At 38.8% G+C, this 24,090-nt stretch overlaps 1 protein-coding gene across 5 annotated transcripts in view; it reads left to right on the top strand.

Annotated features, from left to right (window-relative positions):
• The window catches only part of lrrtm4l1 (leucine rich repeat transmembrane neuronal 4 like 1), a 47,193-nt gene extending 25,476 nt beyond the window's left edge, over nt 1-21,717 (top strand). For 2 of the 5 annotated variants that reach the window (XR_007886317.1, XM_051413463.1), the window contains exon 3: nt 19,950-21,717. Coding sequence is in view for 3 of the 5 variants with exons in the window: in XM_051413463.1 (XP_051269423.1) it covers nt 19,950-20,015 (66 nt within the window). In the remaining 2 variants the exon portion in view is untranslated. Of the gene's footprint in view, nt 1-19,383; nt 19,463-19,949 lie in introns of those variants that run through there. The other 3 variants (XM_051413462.1, XM_051413464.1, XR_007886318.1) reach the window with 3 other exon arrangements.
• The last annotated feature ends 2,373 nt before the right edge of the window (nt 21,718-24,090 follow it).

Genomic DNA, 24,090 nt, shown 5'->3' with positions numbered 1-24,090 from the left:
TTTAGTGGAGTGAAATCATGATTGAATGGTCTGGCCCACAGTGCACTGGAGTAAGAGCCTGAAAATCATACAGTGCAATAATATCAATGTTTTATGCTCATCACCAGCCGTGAGTCGGGACCAAAAGGATTCAGAGCTGTAAAGCAGCTCAAGCAGCTACAGTGCAAAGTTGTCAACTGTATCACAAGGTAGTCTCTTTGCTTTCAAAACACTGTCAGACACAATTTCTAGCAGCTTGATATACTATGAAGCTGTTATCAATAGATATAGCACTTTCAAAAGCCACGGTTATATCTGGATGTTAAGTAATTTCAATTATACCTATAATGTATTATCTTAAATCCTCAGAGGACTTTAAAAACAAGGATAAGCATTTTATACATGTATAAACAAATACAGGCCTTGAACTTATGTATACAATAATTGGTCTATTCAGACAAAATGTACTTGCAACTTAAAGATATGCCAATTACACAATTAATGGTACAGTATGGTTTAAATAAATTTAGTTGAAACTATTTTATAGTCGACTACTCAAATTTCTATTAATTGACTATAATGTGTCACTATAGAAAGTAAAATGTGATGGTATTACGAAAAGGCTGAAAGTTGATAATTCTATCTAAGCAATATTATTTACATACTGTAGATTCTTCTTTCATGAGCTGATAAAACACAGTGGGTGTGCTTTATGAACAGATAAACTAGGTTAGTAGTTAAAAATAAGTGTTGTTTTCAGACAAAAAATGTCTTTAGAAAGTAGCGTCTGCATTGGGAGCTGTGGGAAAAAAACAATTCATGGCACTGTATTCTTGACATATTGAGTTCTTCTACGATGTCTGACTGTATTTCAACCACAATTACACTAAAGAACACGGTTTGGTTACTGCTTTCAGTATAACATGCCTCAAGATCAAAGCCTAGATGGCACATTTTCCTCTACAAATGGAGCTCATTGTATAAAAAGGTTTTGATTTAAGACTGCATTTTCACTTTCTGATTATAGAATGTTTTTTATAAATTTGGACAATATAAAAATATAAACTTGTTTATATTAAACCCACGTCAGCAGTTGTGATAGAGTTATTGATAATAATAAAGTTCAATACAGTGAAGTTACACGCTTACATTGATTTCATGCTTGCATGTGTGGTCCCATAGTAATGATGCACCAAGATATGAATGAAAAATCTAGATCACACTTCAGACAGATTAGAAAGAAAGACAACTGGAAATGCATTGCTTAATGTTGTTTTAGGCATAGGTACCAATGACTGATCTGGACTTGGTTTTGATTCCTGATGAGTCAAAACTACTATAAATGATAGGTAATTCATTCATTCAGTTAACTCTGAATTTTTAGTTTGTAAGAGATTATGACAAGAGTCATAATTACAATGACTGATAATGCTAGAGGCCTTTGTCACTTGAACATAAACATGTCAGTTTTGGTTATTTGCTGAAGCCACTTATTGTCATTTGTCATTGAAGGACAGTCTCCAGTTAACGCTACAGAATGTTTTTTTAGACAGCAACACTGGTGACCTATAGTGGGACAAAATGCCGTATTTGCAGTGTTTTTTTTTTGTACTAACCACACCATCAACAGACGATCTTACTACTGTCAGAATATAGTGAAAGATTCAGCAAATATTACAAAAGGTTGTTTTTATTAAAGTTTTCTACAGCAGCTTTAACAGTCCACTGTGTAGGATTTAGAGGCATGCTTCACCTTTCCTCTTCCAAGTGTGAAGGAGAAACTATGGTGGTCGCAAAATGCTCCAATCTAGAGGCAGTGTTTGGTTTGTCCCTTCTGGGCTACACAGCCATTCAACATTGCGGACTCCATGGAAGGTGACCCACAGCGTCTGCAGATAAAAATGGCTCATTCTAAAGTAACAAATACGTAATGATTCCTATATATTACACACCGGATCTCTAAAGAGTTAATCAGTATGGTAGATTGCTAAAAATGAACTAAAGCATGTACAACAAGGAAAAGAAAATGGATGTCAATCATGAAAACAGTCTAAGAAATCTGCACTAGGTAACTGAGGTTATGATTGTCTCTTGTGAGAGACAGAAAAAGCCGATTCGCCACATCAGCGTCTCTCTCTGGTCTTTTCCTCAAGCACTCCCTGCCTCTTGGAGACACTGCGTTTGTACCCCTCCTCCCCTCAGACAGTTCTGAAGAGAGAAGGATGTCACACAGCCAACCACAGCGCTCACTTTGCATGTCCCCTGGCTAATTTCCCCCTCCAGCTCCGTTCCACTTGACAGGCGTTCCTCCAAAAAACATTTAGAAGAACACTTTCATTTTCCGCTCCCTCTCCCCTTTACCTCATCAGTTTTAAGAAACCATTAAAAGCTTAAGTGCAAGCAGGCGTGCACCGCAGAGAGATATCTCAATGAATATACAGTAGCTCATATTCCAGATTCCACTTGAGTCATTTTCTGTTTTTTTCTCCCCTCAAATTCACCCTCCCAGGCACTGAAACAGGAGGTTTTTAATATGTGCATCATGAAATCCGCTCTGGCCTTAAATTCCTAAATGTATCATTTCTGTGATCAAGAAAGATGGAGTTTTAAAAGATTGAATTATTTAGAGGTTTTTATGTCTTATAGAAAACTTTCTGTTGATGTTCAATGCAATTTCTAAAATCCCAGTGTGTTACACTCGAGTGGGAGCAAGCTGTCAGCCAATAATTGAACCGCTATTAATGGCAACAAGGGGCTAATGAGGCCAAGATATATGTTGTTCACTGCTTGGCCCAAGTGTTTCTCTGGTTGACAAAACAGAGAAAACATCTTCGTTTATCATCATTCGTATTGGTGAGAACAGCTGCTTGGACAACAATGCCGGCCAACCCCTTGATGAGAAGCATTTCCACTTATTCGGTGCAACAACCTCTTAACCATCTCAGAGGGGCAATTTCATGCCCTCTTCCCTCGATTGCTGGGTCATCCTCCAAGCAACCCCTCCCCGCAGAGGCTGTGCTCTATGATGATGCATGTACTGAAATGTTGTAAACGTGGCTCTTTACCCCAGGCGCTTCTCTCTATCACAGATGCAGAAATACAGTCATACATAGGCAACACAAACCCCAATGAGCAGTGTATTATTAGCAGCATCTGGAGCTTGGCTTGGCCCTGCAGCTAAGACAAATAGGGATCTTCTGTTTTACTGGATAACACAAAACAAAAACAGAGAGGGGAGATTCTAAAGCAGATTTCTGAAAGTGTGCGTAAGCATGTGTGTTTGTGTCTTTGACTGAAAGGGGAAAGCAGCTCAGTGGCACCTTATATAAAAGATCCACCCCCTCTATTGCCCTAAATTGAATTTTATAATCTCCTACCTGCCCCCTTTTCCTCTTGCCACGGGCTTTGGCAGCCGCTGTATACTTCATCCTCAGATAACAGTAGCATCAACCCACCCACCTTCACTTGTTCTGTCAAAAACACACAAACATCTTATTCTGCCACAGTCTTTCCAACTGCAAAGCTGGCACGAATACATCCACGTACTAAAATGTGCACATATTGAATGGGAAGCAATATCATGACATTACATCACTGCACAGTTTAAGTGTAACTAAAAGGAACAACACACCTGCCTACACATGCTCACAGAATCACTTTACAAAGTGGATTCCTGCAACTGTACACATAGGAAACTATTAAGTGATTAATTAAGGAGTTGATTGACAGAAATATGATAAACAACAATTTTGATAATTGATACAATTTTCAAGTCATTCACCGAGAACAAATGCCAAGCATTTTCTGCTTCTAGCTTTTCAAATGTGAGCCTTCAGAGTGGGGGAGAGGGAAAAAAAAACCCAAAGACGAGCATTAATCTAGCAAAAGCAAACACACCAGGCAACCAGCACACTGCACCACTTTACAAGTCGTCTAGCCCTGACGGGAAATGATCGTGGTAGAGAAAAATGACATGCAACAAAGGTCTCTGACCGGACTCAAACTGGGGACATTGCAATTACATGACTAGCGCCAGGATGCCGCAGGCTTATAACACACTAAAATAATAGGTTTTTCTCTCATAACACATAAAATGATATGTCCACTGTGACCCTCATTCCGTGTCGCATATGCCAATCAGTTGTGCACATTTCCACCAAAGATATTCAGATTGCTGGAATAATTAACTCTGCAGTGGTAAAATGTATTCATGACAACAAAGAGATTAAAGGATTATTCCTATTTTTCAAGTTACATACCATTTATATGTTGAAAGAGTTATCAGTTGCTGCAATGGTTCCTCCTGTTAAGACCTGAAACAATGAATCAATTGAAAGACTTTTTAATTAATCGGCAGTTAATAATCAATTAATTGTTAATGTCATCTTCAAGCAAAAATGATCTAAGATGACCTAGATCCAGCTTCTAAATGCCGAGGATTCCTTTCTTTGTCATATGTGATAGTGGATAAATAGAAAGTAAATCTTTTGGGTTTACTATCTATCTGGTCGGCCTGTCTGTCTGTCTGTCTGTCTGTCTGTGTGAAAAAACAATCAATGTGAACATGTAATTTGATTCATTCTCCATTGACTTCCAATTTTCTGACATTTTACAGACCAAACAATTAATTGAGGAAGAAATTTCCATACCCCTGTCCATACTGCACTTTATAGGGCACAAAATCCACAGTCCATGTTCCATCCTAAATTTAGACTATGCTAATATGATTCTTTAGCAGTCTGAGTTAGTCAAAACAAATTGGTATCTTCTAAAGCTACACTCACTTACAGTAAGTATTACTTCTGTTTCTCTGGGCAGTGTTGTCTGGTGGTAGAGGGATACTGCTAGTTGGATTGCCGGGACAGAACACTGGCAATAAACCTACACAAAAACACCATAATAATTATACCGACAGGGCTGTTTCCTAGCCAGCATGTGGAGGACTGATAGGACTGGTTACAGCGTCCAATAGCAGCATGTATTGAAAAATTTAAGTTAGCGTACAGTCAAAAATGCATTTTGTCATTTTACGTGGATGTTAAGAGGAACAATAGTCTATGACTAGCGCTGGCTGTGTTTAGGCACAGCAGTGCTTTGAGCTTACACTAGCAAAGCAACATGCTCACAATGGTAATGCAAACATGCTGATGTTAAGCAGGTATAATAATCTTGGTTAAGCATGTTAGCATGCGGAAATTTGCAAAGTACAACTGGGTCACTGTTTTGCAGTTATTATGGCCATAAACCAAAGTATTGGACAAACTGAACAGAACTATGTCCTTTCTTCTTTATACTGTTAATAATCTTGAACCCCTCAGATTGAACCCTGGGAGGAGTTATGAAATCCAGGTTGGGAACCACTGGACTAAATAATTAATCATTAAAAATAATCAAAATTGATAATACAGTGGTGATCATATACAACCATTAACCAATGTTTTATTTAAGCTTTCCTTGTAGCACCTTTGATTTCTCATTTGCAGTTTTACTGCCAACTATGAGGCAACCGAGATTTCATTATGTAAGAAATAAAACCTGCAGGAAATCAGCTGGAATCAAAAGAGGAAAGAAGGAGGCACCATGCCATTTCAAGTGCTATTTATATTATTATGAGGTTGGTGGATAATGTGCAATCAGGCAAGAAGCGAAATCACCTCTATGCAGAGAGAGCAGGGCTGCAGCTCCTAGGGGAGGTTTACAGCAATGACCAGTTTACCTTAAGTATAACGGATTGAGACAAAGCTAACTCTGCGTGACATTGTATACTTCAAGAGCCTTGAACCTCTGAGGCAGTACACATGAAAGCCCTTAAAAGCTTAACTCTTTTTTTACACTTGAAATATTATATATTATAATAATAAGAGTAGTAATTTTGTTAGGGAGGTTATATTGTAATTTAGTACAGACATTTTGTGCACCAAGACCTATTAAGTAAAAAAGAAAACTTTTGGTTCACTTGTAATTCAGGTTAACTGTGATATTAACTGTTTAGTAAAACCAAATGCTGAACAAAATATTTTACGTTACCAAAAATGTTACGCCTAACTTTCATAAACTAAAAAACATCCAAAACAAGTTGACAGCTATTCAGATATACACAGTGCCGTGGATACGCATTGCTATGTCTCTGTCCTGATTTACAGATCGCCGTGGTAGCAGTTTGTCAATCATAAGATAGCAACGTCCTAAAGCATTCCGTGCTTTATCATATTTTGGACCCCTTTCTGCAACCAGAGGAGTCACCCCCTGAGAACAAAGAAAGAAAGAATGCAAGTTTAAGGCACTTCGCATTGGCTTCACTTTTCAGACTTGGAGGCTGCATCCACTTCTTTTCAACTGTCTGCTTGTGCCACAATATGAATCCTGTTTTTTCCAGAGTGCTTCACTGGAAATTGCCAGTATTATCAGAATCCTTTGCAATTATTGTACAGCACTGTCTATATTTTATGGCATTGTCTTGCCTTGATGTAGCTTTTTTTTTTTGGCAGTATGTTTTTTTTTCTTCTTGTCACATTAATTTTAATTTTACAAGGCTCTGGCTCTTTCTCAGCAAATGTTTGAATTATTAAACTGTGGTTTTCAGAAGGGAGCAGAGACGTTTGTGGAGATCACATATTTCGGAATGGTGCCCTATAGGCATAATGCTCATTTGTTAGAATCAGGCACCAGCCACAGCCACCCACGGAGGCCACTCCTTTTTGTAGAACAGAGTAATGCTGCCTGAAGTTGCTTTTCTACTTAGGGTGACCCCTGTTAGTTTGAAAAGTTTACATGTTATGCCATTGAAAAAAATGTAGAGAAAAAGTTTTGTTTTCTCTTTTAAAGTTTTGACCATCTGCTAGCAACCACCACTGCAACATGTATCAATAAAAACAGATATGAATAAAAAGCAAACGTCAACACAAAGTCAGATTGAAAAATTAGGTCAAGCTAATTTAAAGGTTAATTTTAAGCTGATTTTAAGATTAATGTCCAGTTATTTAGATACTGCTTATAGTGTTAAAATAAAGTAAAACCATATATTATATTGCATTTAACTTTGTACACAGTAGGTACCAGTATAATGAAATACACAAGCAGACAGTGCCAAAAGTGCATAGAGATATATATAAAGATAAACTAATATACAGAATGAATAATAGGAATGCAACTGGGATAGTTTGAAGTTGGCAGTTCGGATTACTTTATCCCAAACTGTGCGTCTCTTTGATGGTGAATCCTTGGTTTACTATTGGCAGGATTATCTAGCACTGATTATTTTTGCTACAGGTTATTAGCCATTTTGCTCGAGTTCCTGATTAGATATATTTTTTCTTCTTTCACATAATCCTGCCAAATTGATTCCCCTCTCCTTTAATCAGTTCTTGTAAAAACTAATGATGTGAGAAACACTTAAAGAGGTTACACATCATGAACTTTACAGCCTCTTAATCCACATAAGGCATGCGGATACTAACACAACACCACATAGGAGCGCTCCACTTAAATGGCAAATACATGTAGATTAGTGTGCAAGGGCCAGTCTGAAGTTGTAAATTGCAAATCTTCAGATTCAGGTGTGGAGTCAGTTCTTTTCCTTTTTATGTTTTTAAAAAAAATACTGAACAGTAAGTCAATGTGGCCATTGTCATTGTATTTTTTGGGCTACTCATCAGATACAAGACATTCCCGTTCTAGGCTATCCTTTTTTAACTGGGATTGGTTGACATCCTAAAAAGTGTTTTTATAACGGGGCACTGGAAAAGTTCAAGGTATCAAACATTCATGATCATGGTATCATTTGCATTCCATTTTCTGTTAAATGTCACATTACGCCGGCTATTTATTACGGGTTGAGTATGACACTGTCACTAGTAGTTGCAGTAGAGTGCTAATTGCACAATTGCACCCTCTGGCAAGTGTCAACAGCCACTCCAGTGGGATGGGGAGGGAAATGAAAAAGTGTCTCCTGCAGCTATTTGCCAGTTCTTCAGGATCAAGTCCTATTACATCAAAATCACAGCTGATCTGGAACATGTGGACAGGATTTGCATGAAGAACTTTCAACAAAGGATAGGAAGACAACAGGCACACATGCCTTGTAGTTTCCACTGGTGTCCAAAGACATTAAAATCAGCAAATAACACATTTGACTGCTTGAGCATGGCAAGGTTCTGTCTAAAATTGAGAAAATTAATGAATTAAACTAAACAAGATTGGAAAAAAAAACTTAATTAAACATGCTTGTCCTTTTGGCCAGAGAACTAGAAACTATAGAGGCCCAGTAGCCTAAATACAAAACTGTGTTTGTGTTTTGTTGGATTAATAAGAGCGTTCAGCCAGAGCTCTGTTATATTTGGATGCATTTACATTTCCCATGTCTCCACCAACCCTCAGAGACATGTAATTTTGTATAATGTGATGATGATGAAGTCATGTTCTATCCACTCTTATCCAAGCCGGCAAACTAATGAGGGGACGGCCCTCATAGTTACACAGATCATTAAAACTGACACATCTATTTTTACAATACCGAGATAAAAATTATACATAATCAAATAGAGAGACAGTTTCATGACATAATTTATACAATCCAACCCTGGTCGTTATTAAACCAATAGAAACCTTTGACAAGCAGCCTTTTGATTAAAAGGTCAGAAGTGTTTCAGATTTAGGGGTGGGAAAGTGTATGAGTAATGCTTCCCCCCTCTTTCAACATGATCAAAAACACAACTGAATGCAGCACCATTCACTCTGAGCCTGGTCCCCTGTGATTTCAGATAATTTGTACCATTGTCTTCAAATGCAAATGCCCTGTTCAGAAAAAGTGTTTTTTTTCCAGAGTGGAAGGACTAAATGAATTTGATGAATAGATGCAGGTTTGGAACTGAAATAGTCGTCTGAATAGCCACAAATTTGACAGTTTGGCCCCATTACACTAGTCATTTCAATGGCCTCATATACACTGAGCCACATACAGTGTCTCTATTGGCCAGATCACAAATATGATCAGTGCAATCTGTCTTGGTCTTCCCTGGATACATGCAAATCAGGGTCGGATCTACTCCAGTCCAGAGGTGGTGCTGATCAGGGATCAGATAAACACTGAAGCAGCTTAGGGCATCACTTGTATCATCCATTGTGTAAATTGCTGGAGCCTTTATTTTTGTTTTTTGCCTCTTTGACGGCAATATGTCTGCCTGTACGTCCGTCCCATTCTTATGAACGTCTCAAGGGAATTTATCCAAATTTGGCACAAACGATGGTGGTGGTCAGGTCACAAAACATTTTTCTGGCCATAACTCAAGAACTGGTGATCATATTTCACAATTGGTCGGACAATAAATTGGTGACATTTTTGACTCAAAGATCACTGTGACCTTAAAATGACCTTGACAAACATGTTTTTAGTCACAACTCAAGAATGTATGCAGTAATTATGACAACATTTGGAATGCAACGATGAAGTCATGACATTTTTTTAATCCAAAAGGTCAAATGTCAACTTCACAGTGACATCATAATGTCCTGAAAAACACTTTTTTGGCTGTTATTTCACACCATAACTCAGGAACTGAAGGAGAATTTGTGAACATATTTCTCAGTTGGTCAGACTCTGAATTGATGACACTTCTGACTCAGAAGTGAAAGGTCTTTGTGACCTCAACACAGGTTTTTAGCAATAATTTAAGAATGAATTGGGCGATTCCAGATTTCACAAACAATGAGGAAACAACTAACACAGTACGGGGGTTTCATCTTTTCATCTCATCCATTCTGCCTTTCACTTACTGGCTGATTCAAGCGTCGTCAGAATTACATGACTACATACAACGTATTTGAGCACACCTATCTAATCGTGATCCTGTGAGTGAGTCAGTAAGTGAGTGAGTCACCTACAGCTCATAGAGAAGCTTTGAATCTAGAAATACCAGGAAAAAACAAAAGAATTACATTTTGTATGTTTATATAATCCATATTTACATAGTAATCAAGTATGTGTACATGTTTAGCCTATACATCTATGATAATCTTTCAGTTCAAAAATGTATATTCATTAAAATCATACGTATGAACTATCAGTTTAGTGATAACTTTGATTTAGTTTAGCAAGACCCTGTTAGTGACTATTTCCACAATGGGAGGAGTAAGTTATTATTTCAAATGTTGCCCTTTCAGCTCCCCTTTTTCTACAGTATCTGATTCACCTTATCTACAGCCAGCTGTAACATTGCCATCACAAAGCTATTATTATACAGTATTTTCCACTAATCAACAGTTCCCTATTGTTAAAATCAATTACTGAAGACACTGTATATACAGTAAACTACAGCAGGATTGCATTATGAATAAACAATGGCCTGTTTGAAAGGATTCATTTGAGTTGACAGATTTTTGTTTTACCGCTAATAAAAAGAGACCGTACCAATATCGGTCCAAACTGAATGTAATTCATCATCTGAAAAAGGTTTTTATCATGATCATTACAGTCCATTTTAATTTACATCTTTCTCTCTTATTGATGCAAAAAAAAAAAAAGCCTCCAGCAACTAGTGGCCAAAATACTGTCCAGTAGGAATAATGGAATAATAAAACTGTTTACAACAATTCTATCATACTTAATCATATTAAAATGCATTGTATTGCATCGAGACAGGCCTGAACAGAATTTCAATAAGTCAACGAGATTGTACAGATTTGGATTCCATATAACAGATGTTTACTGAGTCAGTGTCGGAAGAAACCCCCAAAATGTGACACTTCTTTACATCAATGGCATTAAAACTATTTTGTAAGACTGAACACAAACTGAAAAGACTTGCTGCTACACATTTTTGCAGGATACTAAGTCACAAACCAGACTGTCGGTTCACTTTGTGTGGCTTTGGTAATGAGTTATTCATGCTAATGAAATGATGATTAATTGAACTGCCTCTGACCACAGAAATAATACACATGAACTCTAATTTAGGGTGACTTTTCCCTTTCTCAATAAGTTAATATTAGGCCATTTCATACAGCAAGTCATTACAATCTGTCAAACTCTCATCAGCTTAATTTGCCATGCAAAAATAAAAGTCAACGATAGAAACCTTCTTTGCAGCTATAATTAATCACAGCATATTGATGCCTTGTACCTGCTACTCAGATATGACCCACTATTCCCAAATTCCCAGATTCCCTAGAGGATTGACAAACTAGTTTTCTTTATCAAAAAAAGCACAGAAACACAGTTGTAGAAGCTGAGTGTTAGTTGCAGAGAAGAGCTAAGGGAATGTCCTGAGCTGAGATGAGAGGATCTGCATGACAAGAAGCAGAACCCCTGTGTTGCTCAGTTTCCAACTGGGCCCCTGAAGATCTGGGGAAATAAGAGAGGGATCTGGATATGAACACCATCTTATAGTAGCACAGTAGGGCAGGGCGTTATGATGATATATGCCAAGAGAAGATTGAAATTTGTCATCTGTCAGAGGTTTTCCTATAGCATGATTACCAACTAAAATATCCTTGCACGTTGTGTGGTTATATTAAGGCAGTGAGGGCATTGTTGAAAATTGATGAGGAGGACTGCTTTGTCGCAGGAATCAGATTTAGATGATTTTTTGTATCAAAATAGTAGTAAAAGATAGTAGTCCATCTTAGTTTTTCAGGTATAAAATTCTCTGGGTTAGCCAATCCAATTAATTAATCTGTAAACAGAGAAAAAGTTATATACTATATCAACCTCTGAATTCAAGGATTCAAATGCTTTTGTGTCACATACTCAAACAATGTAGTAGCATTCAATGTGGCATACTCTCAAGGCTGTGTTAAAGGAAAAGTTTTAGTTATAAATATATGTACAAATGTAAAAAAAGAGGAAAAAGCTTTTTCTTAGTTGGACTTAGTTGGACTTGTGGCTACTGAGGCATTTTCCTGAGTGCAGAAGCTGGAATAGTCTAAGGGTAGTGAAGATCCTTCATAATCCTACTAGTGCTGATGCTGCACTTCCTGGCCTGCAGAGTGGGGAGTGTATCAGATGGCCCACCACTCTCTATAGGACATACAGTTCAGGGCGGTGATTCCCGCGTTAGGATTAATTCCACAGCGTCAGAGGAGAATGACTTTAAGACCCACTCATTTCCTATGCTGTCTGAGGTGGTAAAGGTGCCTTACTCATAATTAAATGTGGGTGGACCATGTCAGATTCCCAGTGATAAAACTCGTAAACTTCCCTCACCCTCTCTGTCCTGCCAATCCTCAGGGGTGTGTTTCCTGTGATGCTTCTTCCACCAGCCCCTTGGGTTTGCTGTCATTTAGTAAGAGGTTATTGGCTTTGCACCACAGGACCCCCAACCCTTCCAGGTAGACCTTATCATGATGACTGAGTTGGATCTGTCCCTGACCATCAGCCAAAGTGAGCAGAAGTGAAATGAAAAAAAGATTATTCTTCTTTTGGTACTATTTTTCCAAAACGGGAAGGTCATCTTAATTTTCTCACCAAAAATATTTTTAGATCGTTTTCATATTTCCTAGTATTATTATTTTTTCAATGGAAAACTGAACTGATAAACATTACAAGTATTATTTGCATAGGTGTCCTGCAGGTTTGAAGGACAGCTGTAGGGTAAAAGCAAAGGAAAACGTGTCCAAAACTGCTGAGGCTAATATGTCTTTACCTGCACAGCCAATGAAGAGATGGGGAGAGTTCACAAGTTCAAGTGTGTGAGAAAAAGAAAGAGGAAGAGCTAAAGCATGTGTTCTTTTGTGTGTGATAATGGAATAGGGGTGCAGAAAGATGGAGCGAGGTGAGCCAGTGCGTGTTGGAGAGGAATATCTCAGTTGGAAAGATCCTCCCTTTGTCCTGTTGTCCGTGATGCAACACTGTTCTGTATTCTTGTAGTTTTAAATGTATTCATGATTTCAGAACAGATAATCGCTGGAGCTTTGAGTGATGAAACCTATTTCAAAATTGGTTAAGACTTTAAAAAAATAGTAATCAAAGCAGTCATATACTTGTCAAGCTGATATCGGCCCTTTGATGTTGAGCGAGCCTACATGTTACCGTAGCAACACAAGCAGCAGGAATTCTGAGGAACAGGAACTATTATTTTTATGATATTTATAAGTGAAAGGATTTTTACTATGGTGATGTGGCAGTTTGTTAGGTATTAATGGGATAACATGAGTAATGGATAATCCCTTAGATGATACCCTAACAAGGGTAAGAAATGATTTATTGCTGTATTTATTTATGTATTTTTTGTTCCAGACATGTGAAACAGAATTTATTATGCACCACTTGATATATACAAGGAGAGACTTTGGGGGAAAACCCACTGCTCCTAATGTGGTCATCTATCAGAAACATAAATCACAATCATCATAAATCATAATGCTCAAGCACAGCCGAACATGCATGTGCATGCGCTTACATAAATATGCGCACACACTGAGACATTTCATCAGCAACATGCTCAGTTTGCTCCTGGCCACAACTCACTGGATCAGATTTCCACAGGGAGATCTCTGAGCTCTACCTTTACACCACAGCTTCCACTCTTGCTTAATGCACGCACACACAATATCGCTGTGGTTAACTTCAAATGATGTTCTTTTAGAGCCGCTTACTCTCACTGGCCCACTTATATGTGGGTCACTATAGCCTCCCTTCTAATGAAATACATTTTGTGTTGTTACAGACAGGGAAAGTGTAGAGGGTAAATGCGCTGAGGCTCAGTTAGGCTTATGTCTTTTCTCTCAGATACTGGGGTTACCCGATACACAGACATCTTTATACTAGCAAGTGAAATTAACAGAAATTTGAGTCCCACAAAAATATATCATTTTAAAAAAGCATTTGCTAGATCTCCATCGCAGCTTGCTGGTGCTGCTGAAGTTGTTTTTACAGTTCGAATTAGGTGATGAAGTCATTACAATGAAGTGCTCACAATTAAGCAAGCCAGTCAAAGTGGCTGTGAATGAATCAGCCACCATTTCTAGTGACTGGTTCAGCCTCTGTTTGCTGCACATCCAGTGATTGAATGACGATGGTAATGCTGTACTTGTGGTATTATATCCATACACTTTGCTTACCGTCTGTTTTCCTTTATTGGTATCCTGCAAATTTCTGAATGCTGTCATTGCAATAAATCATAAAGTTTGGCCAGAGGCAAAATATTGCACTTGCTGTCAAGATTCATATATTCAAACATTCATACTCTCAACTCTAATATTAATCTGGGTACATAATATTTATGTATTTTAAAGGATATGGGGATGTATTTAACTAATTTAACTTTGAACAAATATTTTGTGCACTATAGTACACTATATGTATATGATTCTCTGTCTTTTAATTTATATTAGACATGACATATCCTCCCACATGTTGGAGCAAATAACAAATGAGAGCCACAAGTTAGAAGAAGAAAAAAGACAATTAAGATAATTGAATTTTCCCATGATATATACGTATTGCATTAATGTGCGGTGTTAATAGTCAGGCATGACCACTGTGACCTTGCTGAAAACAAAATTAGAAGCCTTTAATGAATGGCTTTTTGTCAGACCATTACCAGGAAGTCCATTAATTTACCTTTTATTTCCACTGAACACTGTGTTGTTATCAAAAACAGGATCCCATTACTCCAAACCAACTTCTGCAGACCTTTATCTTTGTTCACGGGGGCTCACACATCGTCATGTTCTTTTACCAGCTACTGACACATCAAACAAAAATGCATGAACTATCACTTGAAACTAAAAATATCACTTGGTCTTTATTGATCAGAGGATGGGTATGTTTGTGGGGCAGAGAGAGAGAGAGAGTGAGAGCTTAAGAGAAAGTGTAAGAATCTGTGTTGCAGAGATCAAGAGCTTATACAGGCATCAGCTCCCCGGAAGGTGTTACCTTGTATAATTGTTGACTTTCTTTAGGCGGAAATAAGCTTGGTCTTGGTGCTTTAATTAGCCATCCTTTGTCTGTATCGTGTGTGGAGATTAGACCTGAGCCTTGTCTGACATGATATCATTTGATGGAGTGTGTGAATCCAACACAGACATGCAATTACACACACACACACACACACACCCCACCCCGACACACAGACACACACAGATATATATATATATATATATATATGCACATGCATGAACACAACACAGCTGTGTTCATGCATATACCTTGTAATGGCTTCCAGACCAATGTAGCAGTGCACACATTATTTCAATTGTCTCATTGATTTTACTATTCACCAAGAATTGACACATTCAGTCTATTTCCTGTTGTCTCCGTCTTTTTTCTTGGTCTTTAGGGAGAGAAGGAAGCATGAAACTTCACACAAACATACAGCCAATGGGGTGGGGAGATGGAACAGGGTAATTGGAACCCTGAGTGGAGTAAGAGGCTTGTGATCCCTTTGAGAGTGGCTGGCATATGTCTGTGTTAACTTCCAGCTGTCCTGACTGAGAGCAAGCTAATTACATCATGTTTGTATCCTGCTAATTAGTAGCCTAATTAAAACCACATAAAGGCCTTAGAGGGGGTGGATGAAAGTAGGGACAGCTCTGGACATGTAACCTGTGTTCTTTAAAAAGGCCAGCCTCAGAAGTGGTCAGTTTTTCCTTTGGAATACCCACATAGCAGGGGGACATGTGTGATTACGTGAATTTAATTAAGATTATTAATGTTGTTTTCTTGTGTATGCAAAACTTTCAAAGCAGCATGGACAGACCAACACAAGTCAGTCACATATGTTATAAGTTGGTTTCCAGCTTTAGGACATTGAAAGTAGGGCCGCTCCCAGTGAAAGATTTTCATTGTTGGCCTGTAGTTGTTAGTTAACACCATTAGTCAATTAGTCGTTGCATGTTTATGATATTCATTTCATTCTTTAAATATACACATTTTAACAGCTGCCTGTTAAATGATAACAGCAAAAGCGGTAATGATTCTGATTGTGTCAGAACAACACACAAGTCTTGTTGTTCGAAATGGAATAAATAACTTCCAGCTTCACAAAAACAAATACAGCACTCATCGATATGATGAATGATTTATAACATTAACAGTTACCGACAAATGAACTCGCCACAAATTCTCTCCCGTTTCACACCTCTCCTGTCCCAGGCCTGAACCTGCTGTGTCTTCATCGTCCCCCGAGTCCTGGTTGGAGCTGCTGTAAATCACTTGGCCTCTGTTGGTTTCGGAGGCTGTGAACCTGGTCCTGTTGCTCACTCTCCCGGGTCCGGTTCTGCTGCTCCTTCTCCTGTGCTAGTAGTGTAACCAAACATACCCCTGGCCTACAGGCTCCATGTTGCAACAGTCCCTTGATACTTTAGTCTCAGTGACAAGGCGCAGCTTCCAAACGTTTGACAAGTTTTAGGTCTTTTTTTTTTTTTATCCGACTAATGAGAGACCCTCTCAGCAAAGTAATCTTGACTTATCAAAGAGAAGTTGTCCAGTCTGAAACTGCCAGAATCACCCCCGGCTTCTCATGTCTTCTCTTTCCAACAACTTGAAGCTCATTCAGGGGCAAGAAAGGCATAGAGGAGCTTTTCTGGCTATAGTGCATGTGCAAACACAACACTCACACAACTCACACTCATACACGAAAGACAGTGGGTGTATTTCCTTGAGGTAAACAAATCCTCTTTCTCTCTCCAAAACTCTAAATCAGACTCAGGATGCATCTTGTCAGCTATTGGCTTGTCTCTGTACATCACATTAGCCCTGCACGGTGTTTGTGCTGCCTGGAAATGTGTGATGTGCTCTGAGGCAGAGGAGATTCCTTGTCGTCCAGTGACATAGGTTCTCTGAGATCTTGAGAAGTATAAATAGCCAACAGCTACACTTCTACCACACACTGCCAGCCTGCATGTTGAGAAGGAAGGACCCCTGACCACAATATTTGCCAAGTTTTTCCTGGGCCCTTGCCAGTTTGTCATAACTCCCACTTTAGCTAAACCCTTGGCTTTGCCTATGGAGATGAAGAACTCCCCCACTTTTGTGCTGTTTTCATGGCAGAGGCTTTGTCAGAGGCTGCTGCAGGCACGTGGAAGAGCACAGTTGCTCCTTCAGATACATTAAGAATGTTGCTCTTTTGTGAAAACAATGCTAAAGAATTTGCTGGAGAATTTGAGTTGCTTCTCGACCACTGGATAGAGACTGTGCAGAAGTAAAGCACATGTTCCCAGTGACGAAAAAAACCCTACTCTTGGCTGCACAGCAGCACTCTTCCTTTGTTGCCATCAAGAAAGCGAGCGGTCAGTTTTGAATGCCGGCAGAAGAAGTGATGAGGATTGGTTTGGAGTCTGGCAGCAAAAGCATCCATAGCTATCCGCCACTTTCATGCAAAATGATGTCTCCAACTTATGGCTGAAAGCCATCGAACGACTAATGGTTGTTTGCAGTGCAAGTGTTTGAAGGGGTGTGAGCAGCAGAGTGAATTACAGTCCTCATTTAAACAAACACACAAAATCATGTTAAAGGAGCATAATGAGTTTTCACAAGTAACAGCTCAGATGTGTGTCTGTGTCTACAAAACAAACACTTGAGCATTGCTGAAATAACTATATAATACATTATGACAACAACAAAAATACAGAAAAACAATGACAATAAAATAAAATGACAGTCAACATTTTGCTCTTGTTGTGAAAATTGTGGGCTTTTATCATCAAATAAAGAATAATGACATACAAAAGTTGGCCCTATGACCACTCTCGCAGCCACTCAGGCAGGTGTGAAGAACGTCTCTTAAATTAAGATGTAAGTGATGTGACTGCAATTACTTTCAAATTGCTGCAATGTCACTGCATTTGACCGCACACTGGACTGATTCAGGTTCTACAAAGCAAAGTGTAAAAGTGAACATTTTGAGATGAGGAACAGAAACGAAAGAAGAAAAACGACTTTGTACCAGGCAGAATGTTGGATAACTTGCAACATAGATTGAGACCAAATGCTAAGGAAGACTATATAAATACACAAACAATATATATATATAGTCATTTGTACACTTGCCACATTTTGCTTATGTCATCATGGATTTGTTGAATCTCTTATTTCCACTGTTATTATGACAGATACCAAAACAAGGCTCTCAGTGCCAGTGCATGCTCCATTACCAATTGCAATGAGGCAAAACATGTTAATAATATTGATTATACTGTGTAATGACAAAAAATGAAGTGGGTAGATGATCTAGCGGATGTTTTTCCACCACTTCATAGAACAATGCATTTCTGTCTAGGTGTGTGCGTCTGCCTGTGTCAAAGGCTTGTTATATGCCTCAGTGTGTGTGTATGTGTGTGTGTGTGTGTGTGTGTGTGTGTGTTGCTTGCTCCAGAGTTCACATTAATGTGTTCCCAGCACAGCCTGAGCCTTTGCCGCGAGTTGTTTCTGTTTTTGTGCTCTGTTCAAATTGTCTAAGGTATGACAATTTCCGCAGCTGTCTTCACTACACTCACATCCACCTGAGAGGTAGATAAAGAGTTGAGTGAAGACTTATCAGCCTGTTTGATAACGTTTAAATAAAAGTTCTGCTCAGGGCATACTCGTCTGAGCCCTGCGTTACAGAGATCTGCTTCACGCTGACAACAATCTCAGCTTGAGCAGCGAAAAGTTGAGCTGGGATAATTCCGAGCAGGCTCTGAAAGCTTCAGAAAATTGCTTAGCCCGGCAAAACTCACAGCATTTGTGTTATTAAGGCAATGTGGATTTACCTGTAGCCAAGTCGCGAATAGGCTCTTTTAAAAGGTTAAGTTGTGAAGTAGAGGCTTTTTTCTTAGCACAAAATGCTTTAAGAGGCAAACCTGGATGACTGTGCCTCTGCAGCTTACAGTGTGGAGATCAATTCAAAGCTTGTGGCTCTTAAATGAGAGTAAAATGTCAAAATCTCTTACTAATTTGCAACATCTCAACAAGCTTGAGTTGACCTGTGGGAAAGGGTTGACATTTAAAGGTCCAGAATCATTCACTTGTCATGGTTTCTAATTTACTGTGATACAAATATGATGTGTTAGAACTGAGCCTTTTTATTTCAAATAGATGAGGGGTGTAACTGCATATTACTTTGGGAATAAATAGAAAATGTAAGCACATGTTCAAGTGTATTGAAACATTACACAATGTTTTGTTTATCACTTTAAATTGACATAGGTTGGTGTAGTTAGTAAATATAAGGGTTGCTCCCATTATTCGTTGCATCATTTTATAGTATTTGGAACTCAATAGCTAATTTGGCCAGTCTTCCAGACCCCAGTCCACCAATATGACTATTATGTGAAAAAAGAAAATGCTCTTTACATTCAAGCTTCTTAATTTTTTCTAAAAGGTCCAGTGTGTAACATTTAGGAGGATCTATTGACATGAATTGAATATAATATGCAAAACTATGTTTTCATAAGTGTATAAGAATCATTGTGTTTTTGTTACCTTAGATTGAGCCCTTTATATCAACAGACGCCCTGGATCGCCTTCCATGGAGGCTGCAATGTTGAACTGCCATGCTGGAAAGATGTAAAAAACCTTTCCCTCTCTTGCTGGCATGTGTCATGTAATGAACTTACACATACTGAAACAGTTATAGTTTGTTTTCCAGTCATTGTTCTGATGCCGATCAATGCTTGACTAAAAAATCTACATACAGTGGCAAAATATGTTTAGGTTCAATTGAACACATTTTTTTATTTAATTATTTCAGCTTTAATTGACACTTTCCAAATGAACACTTGTAAGAGTTTTCTGTGCTTGGCTTTCATTTAATCTATGTAAGACATTAGGGAAGTCACTCCAGCCTTCTAAGCTATCTAAGCACATGAGATTTCATCATCTGCTTAATTGCTTACCCTAATTTGCTTTGCTGGCACTGTCACAGCCCCATTGTACTGTTATCAAATCACTGGGCACTGTAATTAACTTTACATTGTAACCACCGCCTCTGTAACTGGCACAGACCGGCTGTTAAATGGCTTTAACTTTATTGTCTTTTTCCCTGTCCTTGCAGAATGAGTATACATGTCCACGCCCCCTACCTGGTGCCTGGCTGGGAGATGTGCCTACCATCCATTAACCCCCCCAAAAAAGGAACTGCTTTGGATGGTGCAGCAAACCACGTTGAAACAGGGATACAGGAGAGAGACATATGCAGACAACTCATCAGGAACCTACTCCCATAATTCACATTCAAGGATACATTTTAAATGGTCCTCCATGCTAACAAGGGCAACCTATGACCAAGACCAAGAGGAGATAATACTGTCTTTTTCTTTTTCTTAAGATTTTATAATGTCTCTTTTTTTGGCTTGTGGTCTTTGGTCATCAGTTTTGCTGCATTCCACCATGCTTCATCACTACACAAATACTGACACAGACGGTAATGGAAATGGACCAGAGCCTTGGAAGAAGACTCATGCGCATTATTGGATGGTTATAACCAACATGGGAGCTTACTGTATAGACTATTATAGCTTATTGTCTCCATGAGGACAACTTGGCATTGTTGTAAACACAAGCAGGACTGTACAAATCCAAGAGGCTTTAAAAAAAAGGTATAAACTGAGCAATGAATTATTGATGAAAATGCACTGAACAAGCAGCTCTGACTGCTCTGCTAACACAGCTGTGTATAATTTAAAGTTGGTTTCCATAGTTTGATTCCATATGAAACATCATGTTATCATCTTTCAATACTTTTTTTAAAAAGACTAATCAAAAGCTAGGATGGTGTAAATGTGCCTCACTGGAGCAGAGAAATTACGAAAGGACTCACTGAGTTTCTGTGCACCTGTCTGTCCGTAAAGAGGAATCAGGTGGAAATCAAGTCAGCAGCTGGAAGATTGCTTGAAGTCTGCGAAAGGTTCCCAGAGGAAAGCAAACTATCCCCCAGCCAATGACTGTTGGTGAAGTTTTATTTGTTTGTTTGCTTTTTTAAAAGTTATTTTTCTTTCTAAGTTGATTCTAATTGCAATCAAACCTCGACTGTCTAGTTTGATTTGGAGGAGAAAAAGGCCAATCAGAAGCAGAAAGGAGAGGGAAAAAAGAAAAAGCTTCTATCAAGGGTAAAATGTAATTTTCTGAAATTATAATGTTGTTAATGTTGTACTTAATGAATATGTGTTCCTGCCATTTTCAACACCAAATACCAAAGAGCCAAAATTGAGCATTTTTGGCTATTGGCTCTCCCAACCATGAGTTGTAACAGACCCAGGATTTGCTCTCCACGAAAAAAGAAAAAAAAGAAAAAAAAAATCAAAAGAACAACTTTCCTCTCATATCCAGCAGTGCTCCGTTACCGGATTGGCTTTTTTTCATGTGTGTAATGTGTACGTCTTTGTGAACAAATGATCTTGCAACGACGGTCTTCATTAGGAAGATCCTGTCTGAAAGATAACTTTGAGCACTGCTTACATTTTATGACTTCTGTTGAATACATGCTTCACTCTCCCTGACATAATCAGCCCGTCTCTCCCCTCGAAGAGACTGCAGATGTTGCTGTGCGCGGTTTCGCGTGTGCTTGTGTTTCATTCGTTATGAGTTCTTAATTATATTTGGGACGCACTGAATTGTGAATTGTTTGTTTCAACCTTCAAACATAATCTTTCTACACCGGAAAATGGTAATTTTCTATTGTAAATTTCTGCTTTCCCCCTTGGATTTGTTGATATTTAGTAAGCAGCTGTATTCTTTGTTCACTTTCAACAGTATGTTTTATAATGAAAATGACTTTATTGGTGAGCAATATGAATTGGTCAGATTAAAATATTCATCAATCATTTTTCGTGTTGAAGCTCTGTGTGTGTATGAAGCATTTTCTTATTATGTGTGTGTTTGTGTGTGTGTGCACTCGCTGTCCACTGTAATTTAATAAGCTTGTACCTTGTTCCACGTCTCCATTCACACCCGTTGGAATCTGTCCTATTCCCCGCAGATCTGCGGTGACGAGGCTGTCACATCAACATTAGCCTCATTAATTTAGAGAGCAGAACATCGATCTCCGTTTGACCGTTCTGTTCACGGTGGCGCTCAGTGTGGGCCCCACCAGCCCTCTAATTACGCTTCTTGTGTAATGTGTTGCATATCTCAAGAGGGGGCCCTGCTTAGTGAGTTTGCTCCATGTTCGCTGCACTTGGCACATGTCAAGCTGTCAACTCAGAGATCCAGATGGCCAATCTGCCTGGTGCTCCCCTGTGGTATTTTCACATACTCCTCTCTACCCATCTCCCCTTGCTGCCACATTTTCTCCCCTTGCTCATCTCGTCCTCCTTACTGCTGGGTGCCCACATCTCACTCACTTTCGGTCTCTTCCCATTATTCATGAGGTTTTTGGTTAGCCTGTTGTATATCTGTTTCACTTTATTCCCTGCTTCCTCTCCATCGGTTTTAAAGGGTCAGTTCACCCAAATTACAGTAAAGGATTTTCATCTGATCCCTGGTTGTATCTAGTCATGCAGATAGTTTCAGTTTTACACCCAGTTGCCCATAAATGGGATGAACAAAAAAGTAGACAGATTCAATAGAAACTGATTGTTGTACCCTTCATGAAAATAGGATTTATTGCATGGTATGCGACTGCATTGGATCCAGCAAGGAATGTTTAATAAAATGACAACTGAAAGATGTCAGATGCTCAGAGAGCAGTGAAAAATATTACACTATCAATACACTATCAGCTTGACCTATGGCATGCATGGATGTATAAAGAGAACTGGTTAGAGCGTTGGAGGCGGTGTTCCGTTCATTCCTATAAAAGCTGCTCAGTGGCACATGAAGCCAAAACTTCCTGCTGCAAAGAAATTACCCAAATGAATGCGCACGAGAAACTTCCGTAGACCGAAGCAGCAAACATTCGGTTTAGTCCTCTGTTAAGTTCAATGGGGATAAATCCTGTAATCTTGCAAATCTACTAGACTTTAAAAATGGACTGAATGGACCAAATTCTGATAGTGAAACTTGTCATTTTGTGGAGGGCTGTAATTACATGGTTTGGCCAGTATGTCAAATTGTCTTCTAAGCCTGGCACTCTTCCTGGGGGCTTGATGGCATACCCTTTTGACTTATCAGTAAACTAAGCTACAGTAGCAGCGTTATGTTGTTTACTTTGATAATGGAAGACACTAGTAAGCAAAGCCGTCTTGAATAGACAATCGCAACACTAAAAATCTGGGAAGCGGTGTGCTTCTGTCGACTCTGTACAAAGCAGCTGTCTAACTCTACGACGACAATTTATCTTAGCTTGTATTAGCATGCCACCCAAGTGAGGCAGTGGAGCGGAGGCACCACAGACGAGCGGAGCAACAACAGGCCCGGCTGCTATTATTCTACACACTCCGGCCCCTTGCCAGAAGCTCATAAAAATGCCAGCACCAGTAAGATTGAGTGAATGTCTTATAGTATAGTTGCACATGCATATTTTCGTATGTGGTGTCGTACATTTGGATTTTATGTTTTGAGATAATTTTTTCAAATTCATTCTAACAAATGGCGTACTATTTCAGATTCAGATTATTGGAAAAAGTGACAGCCCCATTCAGGGCTCTAGTATGTGTCAAGGCCCTGAGATTTCAGCTTCCATCCTAATACAATAGGGATGAATGGGATTTTGTTTGTGGCAGGCTAAACATTGAAAAACATCATTTAGTTCCAATGAGAGCACTGACAGTGAAGTCTGTGAGTTATCCAGAATAACTGGGACATGTTCTTGTAAAAAATACACTTTCCTGCAGAATTTGTCAAATGTGATTTTTCAATGCTTTAGGGAGCACAGACACAATTTCATTCACCTCCATTGTTTTTGGTCAGCAAAAAGAACCTTTATGATGGATTTACACATACTGTAAAACTGAAAACTATCCGTGCGGCCAGACACTACCAATACTGAAATGATTAGCTGACTACAAAACAAAATACATTCAATTTAAAACAGAGAAAGGAGATGTTATTGAATTTAAATCTTTGCTTGAAGATGACGATTAACTGATTATCAAAATAATTCCTGATTAATGTTTTACCAGTTAAACAATCAACTAATTGTTCCTGAACTGGGGTTATTGTGAGTGTCTTGACCACTGGACAACCAGTAGGCCCCGATCGACACATATCAACAATTATCATTATCACTTAATCATTTAAGTTGTTTATTAAGCATA

The sequence above is a fragment of the Dicentrarchus labrax genome, unplaced genomic scaffold, assembly GCF_905237075.1.
Source record: "Dicentrarchus labrax unplaced genomic scaffold, dlabrax2021, whole genome shotgun sequence".
Taxonomy (NCBI): Eukaryota; Metazoa; Chordata; class Actinopteri; family Moronidae; genus Dicentrarchus; species Dicentrarchus labrax.
The sequence above is the reverse complement of the archived record's forward strand: the minus strand, read 5'-3'. Positions and strand labels throughout refer to the sequence as shown.